This window comes from Megalobrama amblycephala, linkage group LG18, assembly GCF_018812025.1.
Source record: "Megalobrama amblycephala isolate DHTTF-2021 linkage group LG18, ASM1881202v1, whole genome shotgun sequence".
Lineage (NCBI taxonomy): Eukaryota > Metazoa > Chordata > Actinopteri > Cypriniformes > Xenocyprididae > Megalobrama > Megalobrama amblycephala.
In genome coordinates this window covers 19,053,226-19,068,636 of record NC_063061.1, presented here as the reverse complement: position 1 = coordinate 19,068,636, position 15,411 = coordinate 19,053,226, and the positions used below count along the sequence as shown (strand labels likewise).

The window sequence follows — 15,411 nt, the reverse complement described above, 5'->3', positions numbered from 1 at the left end:
TCAATATCAGTTTATCAAAATGAAGATCAATTAAAACCAAGAAATCTATATTTTCCACACCGCTGACATGTTTACCTGTTACAGCTCATCTACACTGTGTATGAAATAGACGCGAGAAACGCTGCTAAATAGATGTCACAATTTTTTTCTTTTATTTTTTTTTAAATTTCGGTGCATCACTATTTAACACATTTACTGAATTTGATATGAAAACTTGTTTCATTCTGCCATTTATCAAATCAAACATAGTTAGATATTTTACAAAAAATAGTCAATTGGTGAATTGTATTATTCCACTAACATATTTTTTATTGTAATATATTTTATTATTTAATATTATTTATTATTATTATTATTTATTTTCATAAAAAATGAACTGATTGCATATAATTTAAATTATATATGATTTTTTTTTTTATTAAAAATGTTTTGACATTAAAGGGTTAGTTCACCCAAAAATGAAAATATGTCATTAATTATTCACCCTCATGTCGTTCCACACCTATAAGACCTTCGTTCTTCTTCAGAACACAAATTAAGGTATTTTTTATAAAATCCGATGGCTCAATGAGGCCACCATTGCCAGCAAGATAATTAATACTTTTAGATGCCCAGAAAGCTACTAAAGACATATTTAAAACAGTTCATGTGACTACAGTGGTTCAACCTTAATGTTATGAAGCAACGAGAATGTTTTTTGCGCGCCAAAAAAACTAAATAACGACTTTATTCAACAATATCTATAGTGATTTCAAAACACTGCTTCATGAAGCTTCGAAGCTTTACAAATCTTTTGTTTCGAATCAGTGGTTCGGAGCGTGCATCAAACTACCAAAGTCATGTGATTTCAGTAAACGGGGCTTAGTTACGTCATAAGTATTTTGAAATTTCAATGGTTCACCACTGGATTTTCTTTTTATTGTACATTCCAACTTTTATATGGTGACATGTTTTGACATGGAGCACCTCTTTCTCTCAGGTCAGCCCTGCAGTCTCTTCATAAGGCATGTGAAGTGGCCCGCTGTCATAACTACTTCCCAGGCAGCCTCTTCCTGACCTGGGTGAGTTACTACCAGAGCCGGGTGTCCTCAGATCAGGCCTGCATCAACGAATGGAATGCCATGAAGGATGTGCAGTCCCACCGTGCAGACTCGCCCGTGCTCTTCTCTGATGTGTGAGTACTAATTTGTCAAGGATCCTGCAATTTGAGCGAATTGAAGCCAGTTTTGAAGGATCATGAGACTTTATTTTTTAAAGTGCCCCTGTTATGCTTTTTTCAAATATCACCTTTCATGTAGTGTGTAATATAGCTGATTGTGAATTTAAAAGGTCTGCTAAGTTTCAAAGATCAAAATGCTCGACAAATGAAGTTATAGACCACTTTGGAGCAGACGTCACAATTACGTCACTTGCAGCTGCGCGCGCATACTGGTTGCAGAAAAATAGCGGTAGCAATTGAAGGAAAATGTGCAAAATCCACAGAATAAGAGAAAAATGTTTTGTTGTGCCTCTGGATGTTGGAATCGGAATGCAAAAAATATAGTCTTCATTTTTAAAGAAAACCATAATTGAAAACGTCCTTTGAAGATAAACAGAGACGTTTCACAGACTGGACTGATGACACCTGCAAGGATTAAGTCGACTATTAAAGCAGGAATTTGATGTAAACACTAAGTCTACATAATATTCACATATGCAGTTCAGAGGACATACATACATAGCAGTTACAGCATGAAATAATTATAATTAAAATAATTTAAACCTATAATATTTTACATAGATAACTTTTAAACATAATAATTTTTATTTCACAATTCTGACTTTTTTTTTTCTTGCATTTGCGTGTTTATTACTCCGAGTTCGGACTTTATAACTCGCAATTGTGAGTTTATTTCACAATTCTGAGGGGGAAAAAGTCAGAATTGCGGGATAAATTGCAATTCAGAAAAGACAGAATAACGAGTATATCTCACAATTCTGTTTTTCTTTGTAAGAAATGTGAGATGTAAACTCAGATTTGCGAGAAATAAAAGTCAGAATTGTGAGATATAAACTCGAAATTAACTTTTTTTTATTCTTTTATTTCGTGGCTTCCATAGACTTCTACTGCCTAACTGTCATTTTCTGCAACCAGCTAGGCTCCGCCCACAAAAAACGTCATCGCTGTTTGCAAACACCAAATTGGTCTATTGTCTTCCAAAAGACAGAAACTGGCTGAATAAACATGCCTTAAAGGGGTGGTTGATTATGATTTCACTTTTTTAACTTTAGTTAGTTTGTAATGTTGCTGTTAGAGCATAAACAACATCTGCAAACTTACGACGTTCAAAGTTCAAAGCAAAGGGAGATATTTTCTTTTAAAGAATTCTCTTTTTAAGGACTACAACAAACAGCTGGTAGGAACTACAACAAGCTTCTTCCTGGTTGGTGACATCACTAACCCTAAAATTTATATAAACCCCTCCCCGAGAACACGCAACAAAGGGGTGAGGCTATGTTATTCCAATACAGTACATAACACAAATGCAATAGCATGTCATAAAAGGAAGATACCAACATAAGTTATAACCATAATTAAACTAAACTATACCTGTTCTGTCTTCATGCAGCATATACTCTGGCTCTATAGGCTTACAAAAAGTTCCCACATGAGCGATTTATAGATTATCATGATATGCCACATCAACTATATAAATTAAGCAACTAATCAACATCCTGTTGCATTCTACATGTCACTTCTTGAGTCTCTCCATCATTGTCCGACTTCGGTTTGAACATAAAAGGCTGAACAGTTTCTGACATTTCCAGTGAGTCTTCATGAGGTTCCTTCACCAACTTACATAGGTTTGTAACAAATTTGCATAATGCCCACCTATGGTCTTCATTGGCTGCCCGCAAATATAATTTATGGTAATGGATGTTTTGTTTCTGACACACGCTGTAAGCAGACCAGTCACAACAGACTGGGCTTTCTGACCAATCAGAGCAGAGCAGGCTCTCGTAAAAGAAGGGGTTTAGAGAGACTGGATCCTTGATCAAACCATTTCAGACACTGTGAGAAAAGAGGTGATGCTGCAATGTATTTTATGAGAAAATTAAAGTGTTTTTGACCCTGGATGCATGAAACCCTTTTGTAGAAGACCTCCAAAACAAAATTAGTAACCTAGCATAATAGGGGCACTTTAAAATAAGACACTTTCTCTAAATATTATTCATTAATCATATCTTTGGCCTGCAAAGTTGTACGAGTGGATGTGTGTTAGATTTGAACAAAATATTTTTTTTTTTTCGAGTGGTTTTGGAGGATGTGATGGCTTTAACAGAATAGTGAAAGTTTATTTTTCTTTTTACCTTGTGTCTCCAGGCCAACTGAGCGAGAAAGAACAGAAAGACTCATCAAGAATCGTTTAAGAGAGATCATGATGCAGAAGGACCTTGAGAACGTCACCTCAAAAGATGTATGATGCAAATACACATCCTGAAAATCACTTCCTGAATGATTTATTAATTCTGTAGAATTTTCTCACGTGTACTCAGCTCACGCTGTACCTGCACACACACACACTCCTGTTTAGATCCGCACGGAGCTGGAGATGCAGATGGTGTGTAACCTACGGGAGTTTAAGGAGTACATTGATAATGAGATGATCGTCATCTTGGGACAGATGGACAGGCCCACAGAGATTTTTGAGCATGTTTACCTGGTGAGAGTGATGTCACCCACACATTTTAATCATACATTTCAGTTACATTGTACCATCAGTCATTTTTGAATTATATCTAATTATAGGGTTCTGAATGGAATGCATCTAATCTGGAAGAACTACAAAACAGCGGGTGAGCTTTGTAGACGTCCTCGTCTGAAAACACTCTCATGCCTATAATACCTGCGGTAGAAGCTAGTTTGCTGTTTTAGCCATAAACCTGTTATCTTTTATATTCTCTTTGAAGTCTGTTCCTGGCGTTAATGATTATACAGATTTTCAGTTATGTCTTTGTGTTTACCATCAGGGTGCAATACATCCTTAATGTGACGCGGGAGATCGACAACTTTTTTCCAGGGCTATTTGAGTACCACAATATCCGGGTTTACGACGAAGAGGCCACAGACTTACTGGCTTACTGGAATGACACTTACAAGTTCATTTCTAGAGCCAAGTGAGTAGGAATAACCTCCTAATGCTCTCTTTGGAGTAATATGTGCTGGTGTTCTAGATGTAATTGTTATAAAGTTGTTTCACACTTCTTTTGCTACGTTTGTTATGTCAGAAATACCACAATTTATGAGTTGACAATCCTGAGATTCTACTTTAAAACATTTTAGTAATGCTTATATTTGATCCATCTGTGGCTTTGATGTTAATAGCAGAAAAGTACTTTATAACTAAAATAGGGATATAGCGATATTAAAATTCTGGCAATAAAATATAACTGACTAATACAATTATTATTATCATTAGTCTATTAAATATTACTATAAATCTAATATAATAAATAAATATATAAAAGTATTAAAATAAATCTATAATAAAAAATAGTTAATTTAGGCATCACAACATTGTAATGTACAGTATGAAAAATGGGAAATCATTTTGAGATTGCACTTAACAGTGCTATTAAATTGTTCATGTTTTTAATCATTTAACATTGAGCAAGCAGCATTTTTCAATATGCTGTGCAACCCTAATTAATTCATCTTTTACATGCACTTAAAAAATAGAGCAAAAATAGCACACGTTGGAACACTGTCTATAATAAAATGGCTTATTAAAATGCGTTGAGGTATCTAACTAGCTGTTACTGTTGAGAATGCTGCCATTTTGCTGCTGCCGTTCTTTAAAAATGACGTCACAATTAATTTTTATACAAGGAAACCAATGAGCAATGCAAATGCTCATGATCCAAATGAATAAGAACTTAGAAATCAAATAACAGCCAGAAAATTCATAAGGATAAACGGATGATCAAAAGAAATGCTGGAGAAATCAGAATTTTCTTTTTGTAATTCAAGTTTGACAAGGTATGAACAGTTTTTAGTCATAAACTCAAAATTACAGTCACTCTGATATAATGTGAGCACAGAATTTGTATAAATAAATCGTAATTTCAGGTTCAAAGTTTCTCTTTCTTTCTCTCTCCTCCTTGGTTTCAGATAAAGTCTTAATTCAAATTAATTGTTAACCTGTGTTTTAGTTTTGCTTTACCAACATGTGTCATGTTGACAGTACTAGCAGCACTACATCCATCTTTTAACAAAAAACTAATCTGATACCTACAGGAAAGCAGGGGCAAAGTGTCTGGTGCATTGTAAGATGGGTGTCAGTCGCTCGGCCTCCACTGTGATCGCATATGCCATGAAGGAGTACGGCTGGGACCTGGAGCAGGCCTTTGAGTATGTTAAAGAGCGGAGGGCCGTCACCAAACCCAACCCATCGTTCATGAGACAGCTGGAAGAGTATCAGGGAATCCTGATGGCCAGGTAAATATGTCAGTTGAATGTTTGTGAATAGCAGGAAATGTCTGTGCATTAAAAATACTTAAACATGCAAGTATGCCACTCACTCCATTCTGATGACACTGTTCTTTTCACAGTTGATTATAGGGCTCTAATTGTATTCTTTGAGAAGTTACAGTGGCTGTTTGACCACATTCCGCTTAGTAACATACTGTATGCGTCTTTGATCGTGTCCTTGCGTCTCAGAGGTTGTAGTTTTGTGCATGTGGGCTTTGGTGTGGGTGGGGCAACACAATGCACTTTGCACTTCCTGTAAAATTAATGAATGGGGCTATTCACGTTTTTAGGTCTAACAAAACCTCTCAAGCTGTGAAATATTAAGGAACCATATAATACACATTCGGTTTTTTTTTTTCCTCTGAAGTTTATATATTTACATAATTCTTTATATTTACATAATTTTCTATCGTCTCTCTGACTCTTTAAACAGTTCAAACACTTATTTACCTCATACACAACTTTGATTCAGCAAGGATGCAATAAATTGATCAAATATGTGACAGTAAAGACATTTGAATTTCAAAAAAATGCTGTTCTTTTAAACTTTCTATTTATCAAAGAAACCTGAATAAACACATATCATGGTTTCCACAAACAATGAGAAGCACAACTGCCTTCAACACTGGAAAAATAATAAGAAGAAAAGAAAACAGCTTATTAAAATGATTTCTGAAGGATCATGTGACTGATTGAAGACTCTAGTAATGCCTGCTGAAAATTCAGCTTTGCATCACAGGAATAAATTACGTTTTAAAATATATTAAAATAGAAAACAATTATTTTAAATTGTAATAATAGTTCTACTGTGTTTTTGATCAAATAAATGCAGTTTTGGTGAGCACAAGAGACTTATTTCAAAAGCATTTTTACCGACCCCAAACTTTAAAAAAGTAGTGTATGTCTGTTACTGTATACTCTTATTTCAGCAAAGCAAGAAAAAATCCTGTTTTTCCATGGTATGACTCTTTTAAGATGAACAAAACCGCCAGTGAATGTTTGGTAGTTATTTATACCACAGTTGACATTTCTCTGTCTTATCCTGCAAGCTGTCATATGTGTACTGTAAGTCTGTAAATGTGTTGTTACAGTCAATAGTTACTCAGCTGATTAGAGCAGAGGGTGTGAAATAATACAAATGTGCTATGAGTGACTTTTTGTTCTTCTGCAGGACTGTGTGTTATAATTCATTAGTAGTTTGCTTCAAAAACAGAATCATATTTTTACAGCAAAATGTTAAACATATTATCTTAGGAATGCACTGTGGAATTTCTGGCCTGACAACATAACCAGTAATCAACAGTTTGTGCAGCATGAAACATACAGAGTATGAAAATGGCATGTTGTTACTTACAGCAGATGATCCCACTTAAAACTAGCCCAAACACAATGCAAGTTGACAACCACAGTGACGTCAACTAGTCTAAAAACATGGTATTCTTTCAGCTCACACTTATACACTATGCGCACACATGCACATTGACATGTGAGACTGGTTAGGTCTTGCGTGCACACTACAAAAAACAATACAGCGAGAAACTATACGGTCACACTTTATCAGTTAGAATTATCATTTGTAATTCGACTTTCTGTATCAATAATAATCAGTTGTCCATATTTATTATCAAATAATATATCAGCCACCAAAATGCACACCTCTAGTTCTTTTATTCATTGCTCCACTGGTGGTTAGTTTCATAAACATACACCTCCTTTTTGATTTTATTAGTTATTGCCACTCCCTGCATGTTTTGTTTACTCAATCTTTCCTTTTCTCCATAATAGCAAACAGAGACACAATAAGTTGTGGCGTTCCCATTCGGATAGTGATCTGTCGGAGCACCATGAGCCGCTCTGTAAGGCCACTGCTGCACAGTCTCTCGGACGCTCCAATTCCCGCAACCAGACCTTCGGCCAGACGTCACCTTCAATACATGAGCTACTGCAGACTCTCACACCCATCTCAGCCAATGCTACTGGAGTTAAGGAGCAGGCGGAGCCCGATACGACACCCTGGCCAGATACTCACATTTACAACGGCCTGGGGAACCTTGACGACAACCTCCATAAACTCACAGAGGCCCCCTCCATCCCCAGACCCAGGGCTGCCACTGTGGTCCCGGAGGCCAGATCTGATGTCACCTCTGTGACCGTTGCTGAGGCTGTCTCGCTGGGTCGTCCTCATCCGCCCGCAGCTGTACATCACCCACCCTCGTCCCCCAGGCTTCTCTCAGATGCAAAGGCCAATCAAGTACTGCCTGAGCAGCTTGAGGTGTCCAATCTTGTGCCTTTGGAGAAGTCTAGTCCAAAGGTGCTCTCATCTGTGAACGTTAGGAGTAGGACTCCTGAGCCATGCACACAGGCCCCAGACTCTTCAGGGCTGCAGGATCTCAGCCAGCAAGTGCCTAACACGGAGACGGACTGTGCGGGGTTAAGTCACAGCAGTGATGAAGACCAACACCCCAGTGCCACATTACACAGAGCTGAGCTCTCTACCACCCCTCCCTCGACTCTAAGCACAGATCGCATTGACTTCTTCAGTGCCAGAGAGAAGTTCCAGGGCCTTTCTCAGGAGGGTCAGATCCGCGGGACTTCTGAGCAGGCGGTGCAGCAGGCACCTCGGGACAAAAGTCCAAGTGTAGAGACCAAACGGCTACTTCCTGACAACCCTATCAAAGAGGAGGAACAGAAAAAGGTAAGGGACTGGGGGGATTATGCCATTTTTGTAACTTCCCATAGTAGGATTGAAAATTCTGTCATCATTTACTCACCCTCATGACATTCCAAACCTGTACAACCTGTGCTTTCTTCTGTGGGACACAAATAGATATTTTGAATATTGTCATAACATGAAAGTCAGTGGGGAACAATAGTACTCCATTGACTTTCATTGTATATCTTGTATATCTTCATTTATTTTTGCAGAAGAAAGTAAGTCATACATGTTTGGAACAACAGGGTGAGTAAATGATGACTTGGCTTGTCCATTTAAAGAATCAGCCAAACTCTTTTTCATAAACTTTTATAATGATGTATTAATGTGCTAAAATACTAAACTTGTGTTTAATTAATTTCTTACTTGGAGAAATAAACAAAATCACAGTGTTAACTATCAGTGAAATAAATCTCTATGAATGATTTTAAATGCTTATTTAGATAGCTGGACAAATATTTAAATGAATCTGTCTTAATATTATGTTATCGTCCTGCAGCAAGGGAATAATGTTCCAGAGAGTAAGTGTCAAACTTTATTAAAATCAGGATCCGTTCTCATACCGTGTCTCACCATAACCATGTTTGAGTGAAATCTCATGCCCCACACTGCCACCCACTGTTGATGAGAAATGTTGCATGGGATCATTCATCTGTCATGGTGTTGATCAATCTGCTGAAGCTGTATTGGAGTTTTATGCACATGTATAGTGAATGGTGAAGTGTGTAATTTTGTGACATTAAAATGCTTTTATACATTCCAGTTTCATGTTCCCATTTAAACTAAAAGAACACCAATCCTATAACCAATCCTTAACACTAGCTGCTTCCATCCCAGTTACGAATTTCATTTATACCAAAAATATGAAAACAACTTGTGAATAAAGCTGCGTTTCCATCTGATGTGTTCAAAAGAACAAAATGGTCACTTCTGGAAAAAATTGGCACGAAATATAAATGCAAATGGAAGTTGGAATCACTGGGAAAGCCACTGTGACTCTTTTATTAAATGTAACAAATTACTTACGGGTTCAGTAATAGTAGCCAGTCATCTGACTGACTAGAGAAACATGTTTTCTTTTATTCTCTAAAGGTGATGATACATGGAGCAATGTTGCCGGGCAATGTTGTTGAGCAATGTTGGTTGGGCACTTTCCCATTGAAAATGGGCAACAAATTTCTATCTGGATAAAATTTGTTCCCCATTCTCAATTGGAAAGTGCCCAAGCAACATCGCTTGACAACATTGTCCGGCAGCATTGCTCAAAAAGTTGCCCCGTGTATCATCACCTTAAGCTAACGTCTAGCATCTATGCGTCTATGAATTTACTCCACCACCCAGAATGCCATAGCAATCACATGGTAACTCCCTGGCAACACCCTAGTATCAAGGTTTTGCACGGCCAAGCATTGTTCACATTTTATCGACTTATTTTTTCAATTCTGCTTTGTGCCACTAGAGGCAAAAAAATTATACACTTCACCTTTAAAGGGTTAGTTCACCCAAAAATGAAAATTCTGTCCTTTATTACTCACCCTCATGTCGTTCCACACCTGTAAGACCTTCGTTCAGTGAGTAAGACCGGCCTCAGTGAAGCCTGCATTGACAGCAAGATAATTAACACTTTCAGATGCCCAGAAAGCTACTAAAGACATATTTAAAACAGTTCATGTGACTACAGTGGTTCAACCTTAATGTTACGAAGTGACGAGAATACATTTTGTGCCCCAAAAAAACCAAAATAATAACTTTATTTAACAATGTCTAGCGATGGGTGATTTTAAAACACTGCTTCATGAAGCTTCGAAGCTTTATGAATCTTGTTTTCGAATGGTTCGGAGCACGTATCAAACTGCCAAAGTTGAAATTTCGAAACACTTATGACATGACAAAGCCTCGTTTACTGAAATCACGTGACTTTGACAGTTTGATACATGCTCTGAACCACTGATTTGAAACAAAAGGTTCATAAGTTTCATGAAGCAATGTTTTGAAATCGCCCATCACTAGATATTGTTGAATAAAGTCATTATTTTGTCTTGTCGCTTCATAACATTAAGTTCGAACCACTGTAGTCACATGAACTGTTTTAAATATGTCTTTAGTAGCTTTCTGGGAATTGAAAGTGTTAATTATCTTGCTGGCAATGGTGGACTCATTGAGCCATCGGATTTAATCAAAAAATATCTTAATTTGTGTTCTGAAGATGAATGAAGGTCTTACGGTGTGGAACGACATGAGGGTGAGTAATTAATGACAGAATTTTAATTTTTGCGTAAACTAACCCTTTAAATCACAAAATAATGGATGTACATATTCAATTCAAATGACCACCCCATGTCCCTGTTTTTCTGCTACAGGAGAGCTGCAGTGTCTCAGTCCATAACATAGTTTCAGAAATGGAGTCCATACAGCACAGTGTAACCCCTCCCCCCCTTCCTACCAGCCAACCTGTTTCCTGTAGCAGCAGTGAGGAAGAGGAGTTCACTCCAGCCACATCAGCAGAAGCTGAAACTGAGAAGGTGGAGCATGGGAAAGATTGGCCAAAGGGCACCGTGCGCCGAGCCACCAGGGAGCTTGAGCAGAAGATCAAGCAGGTGGTCTCGTCAGTGGCACAGGTGTCCTCGGCCCCTGCATCTCCCTCGCTAAGCTCCCCCGTCAACACCAGCAGCAGAGAGAAAACTGAGGAGACCTCATCCCACACACACCTCACACCTGATCCAAGCACTGTGTCAACACACCATCACCAGCCTCAGAACAACACGGACAAGATGGAGAAAGATGAGAGTCTTTCAGCTGAAGAGGACAGAACAGGGAGTGAAAGCGAGAGACGACTCAGGGAGGGAGAGCACAGGAACACCGGCCTCACGCACTCAAGACAAAGCCATTCAGATTCATCTAGCTCATCTCCAGTCGTGCTTCTCCAGCTTGAGGGAATCACCGAGCAGGAGAGTTACACTGACTCTGACTGTCCCCTGGGACGCTGTCCAAAGGACATGAGAGAAACCTGGGAGACCCTGAAAGAGCTTGGGGCATTCCTCTGGCAGGTGAGTGGCTGCTCGGACAGGTCCCTCCCGTGGGCAAGGAGGGAGCAAAGAAAAGGCTGGGCTATGCGAGAGAGGACCAAAGAGGTGGAGGCTCGGATCCGGCAGGCTGGACTGACCCCACCCTCAATGATGAAGCGCTCGGCCTCATTGGCCAAGCTTGGATCGTTGGAGCTCTCGCCCATTGACCTGAGCGAGCTTGACTTGCGTCGTCCCGCCTTACTCCCTGCTCCCACCAATAAGCCACGGCCCCACTCGTACAGTGACGATACCTCAAAAAAGAAGCGTGTTTTACCTCTTTGCACTCCTGCTCTCCCTTCCTCTTCTGCCCCTCCTGTTTCGTCCCCTGGATCTCAAACGCTCGGACACGCAGAGAATAATGATCAGACTGAAGATGCGGAATATAGTGACTATGATGTCATGCCCATGCCACTGCCACTCTCTCCACCCACCAATCAATGTTGGAGGGAGGATAATAAACAGGAGGAGGCAGGTTACGCCCCGTTACCTGCTCCTGCCTCTATACCCGTGGCAACACGCCAACAATATGGGAGGACACATCCCCTGCGGAGGCTGAAGAAACGAACTGTTAACCCTTATCACACTATGTGACTTTTATTCTGTATGTGTGAGTGTACGTGTTTGTGTCTGCAAGTGTGAATTTGTGATTTTAAAGGGATAGTTCATCCAAAAATGATAATTCTGTCAACATTTACTCACCCTTATCTCAGTCCAAATCTGTATAACATTCTTCTGTGGAACCCAAAAGAAGATATTTTTAAAAGTGTCTTGTTATTCCACATAAGAAACAAAGTCGTACAGTTTTGGATTGACATGAGGATGAGTAAATGATGACAGAATGGTCATTTTGGCTGAACTATCTGTTTAACTTGCCACGCATACCTCAGTGGGCCTTATCCAACCGGAAATCAAACAATGTGGACATTTTAGAGCACAATGTGATTTGAATGTTTTTGGTGGGATTGATGGCTCATAAAATAGGAACTGTGTAATCCTGACCCATCATTTGAGTAGAAAAAAATTGCTGCTCTGGAGGAACAATGAAGTGCTATGACTGATATACTTTTTGCACAGTGTCTATCAGGTCGTTCTTTGCATACTATGGTAGTACATTACCACTTCATCCTTTACCTGTCAGTCTATGAACGAAACCCACAATGTTCTCTGCTGAATTGGATTCTGGAGGTGTGTGTGCATGTATGTGCGTGTGTGTGTCTGTGTGTGTGTGTGTGTGTGTGTTGGGGGTTGAAGGAGAGCCATAGATGAGTGTGTTTAAATACATTAAAAAAAGAATGAGATGTAATTGTGAGTGTAAAATTCTTACAGATGTGAGATTAATATGTGTATGCATGTTGGATTAATGAGAATGGGATCAGTTCTGTGGTACACGTAGAATGTAGAGTTTATGGGCCTCATTATGCGTATGCATATTTTGTGGATGTGTATGATATGTATACTTAAACATGGGTGTGTGTGTATTTTCTGTCTGTTTTTGGTGCAGTTTCTTTCTTCAGCATTTTCTGTTTTATTAAAGGGACAACAAAAAAGAAACATGGGGTATTTTAATATGCACTTTTTATTATTGTTTTATGTTTTTTTTTAAACTGTGGTTTGTATTTTGGAAGCATGCTCACAGAGTATGTATTTAGAGTTGCTTGTAAGGATGTTTGTTGTACAGTGCAGAAAAGAAAGAAAGAAAACTGAAATGTGTCTTTCTGTTTGTCGTAAGACTGGAAAAATATTTTCTCTTTTTATTGTGCATAAACTGTGACAATTAAAGAAAATTTCAAATTCACAAAGTATTTTTTGGTATTTTTTTGGGGAGGGGGGTATTTTATGACCAGGTTTCCACAGTCCTAAAAAAAATAAAAATAAAATGGCCTAAAAATGTAATCTTAAAATGTTATGTAAAATTAATTTTCATTTTTTTGTATATATATAAATATATAAACAGAAATTGCTCTATGTGAGTCCAGTCTCTATAAATAATATTAATAATCATTATCCAATAACATGACAAGGAAAGTATTGAGATCTGTTGGTCAAAAAGAGTGGGAACCCTGTATCAATCTAAATGTTTTACTTATATAGTGTTTTTCATATTGTTCAGGACATAGTTAAAGGTGCCCTAGAACGTTCTTTCACAAGATGTAATATAAGTCTAAGGTGTCCCCTGAATGTGTCTGTGAAGTTTCAGCTCAAAATACCCCATAGATTTTTTTTTAATTAATTTTTTTTTAACTGCCTATTTTGGGGCATCATTAACTTTGCACCGATTCAGGCTGCGGCCCCTTTAAATCGTGCACTCCCTGCCCCTGTCCTTTACAAGATGTTCGTCATGCATGCTGCATGCATGCACCGGATCATGTGAGTATAGTATTTATTTGGATGTTTACATCTGATTCTGAATGAGTTTGAGGCTGTGCTTCGTGGCTAAAGCTAACATTACACACTGTTGGAGAGATTTATAAAGAATGACGATGTTTTTATGAATTATACAGACTGCAAGTGTTTAAAAATGAAAATAGCGACGGCTCTTGTCTCTGTGAATACAGTAAGAAACGATGGTAACTTTAACCACATTTAACAGTACATTAGCAACATGTTAACAAAACATTTATACAGACAACTTACAAATATCACTAAAAATATCATGTAATCATGGATCATGTCAGTTATTATCACTCCATCTGCCATTTTTCGCTATTGTTCTTGCTTGCTTACCTAGTCTGATGATTCAGCTGTGCACAGATCCAGACGTTAATACTGGCTGCCCTTGTGTAATGCCTTGAACATGGGCTGGCATATGCAAATATTGGGGGCGTACATATTAATGATCCCGACTGTTACGTAACAGTCGGTGTTATGTTGAGATTCGCCTGTTTTTCGGAGGTCTTTTAAACAAATGAGATTTACACAAGAAGGAGGAAACAATGGTGTTTGAGACTCACTATATGTCATTTCCATGTACTGAACTCTTGTTATTCAACTATGCCAAGGTAAATTCAATTTTTGATTCTAGGGCACCTTTAATCGTTTAACTGATGCTTGCTACACTTTTAAAATTAGACCTACCAAATGTAGTCTGTAGGTGTTTTAGTCCTAGTATATAGTATTTTGAATTACACCTAATAAAACTGTTTTTACAGTAAACAAAATGGTCTAATTGTATGTCTTTCAGTGTGCGGACAAAGGCAAGGGTCTATCTCAAAAATTACTTTAACATCTGCAAAGTGAAAAGAGTGCAAAAAAGTGAAAAGGTGTCTTAAAAAACAGACCAAAGACAGAGTACAGTAATGCATTAAAGCTATTGACTGTTCAGAAGGTATAAATAAATGGCAGGGGGCTACAGCAAAGTTAATGCCTGACATCCACAGAACTGATGTATACTTAAATCAGGGGTGCAGAATGCAGTGGTTTATGCTGTGCTCACAGCCACCTGACCTCGGTGAGTGCACCCACTGCAATCTATAGCCCTGTCACCGGCCCGAGAGAAATAGCCCGACACCGACAGCCGTTTCGAAAATAGACAGGACCGCCTTGACCCCCCTGCCCATACTCTATGGCAAGCCATTTTCACATTTAACATTCAATTCAATTATTACACAGCCCTCTGGAATACTTGATTGTGATTGGTCTGTTATGACATTCCGAGGTCTGATAATACAGGTCTGACTGCTGTATCCACCTTATTTTGTGAATGTGAGAGGCTTTCGATTCATTAGCTGCTATAGGGAAATAATGATAAGAATAATGAAGTAAATGGTAAAACTTTGCAAACTTCTACAAAACTTCTACAAACCAGTGTTTATAATTATGACAATACATTAAAATAATATGGTAACTAAGCCAGTTTGCAATATCAAGCAGCATGAGCTGTTTTGTACTGCTAAAAAAACTAGAAGTGAAGGACACTGGAAGCTAGACATATTAATTTATAAATGGCCGCACCTGCTCTTATGTGAAAAATAAGGTGGATAACAGACTGCTCATCCATGTGAAGCTGATGTTTCTTTCATGTCTCTCGTATCACACCACCAATTCCCTTTCTCTCATTTCATACAGACGTAGTGGGAGACGTATTTTGCGTCTCAGTTATTGATGTGTATACTATACTTCAG

General features: G+C 38.3%; 1 protein-coding gene across 3 annotated transcripts in view; it reads left to right on the top strand.

Annotated features, from left to right (window-relative positions):
• ssh2b (slingshot protein phosphatase 2b) overlaps positions 1-13,085 on the top strand; it is a 31,472-nt gene extending 18,387 nt beyond the window's left edge. For 2 of the 3 annotated variants that reach the window (XM_048165443.1, XM_048165442.1), the window contains 8 exons: positions 980-1,174; positions 3,365-3,458; positions 3,576-3,704; positions 3,791-3,837; positions 4,012-4,158; positions 5,279-5,479; positions 7,298-8,207; positions 10,586-13,085. In XM_048165443.1, the coding sequence (XP_048021400.1) occupies positions 980-1,174; positions 3,365-3,458; positions 3,576-3,704; positions 3,791-3,837; positions 4,012-4,158; positions 5,279-5,479; positions 7,298-8,207; positions 10,586-11,881 (3,019 nt within the window). In that variant the 3' untranslated portion in view covers positions 11,882-13,085. Of the gene's footprint in view, positions 1-979; positions 1,175-3,364; positions 3,459-3,575; positions 3,705-3,790; positions 3,838-4,011; positions 4,159-5,278; positions 5,480-7,297; positions 8,208-8,724; positions 8,747-10,585 lie in introns of all 3 variants that reach the window. The other variant, XM_048165444.1, reaches the window with a different exon arrangement.
• Positions 13,086-15,411: the final 2,326 nt, after the last annotated feature.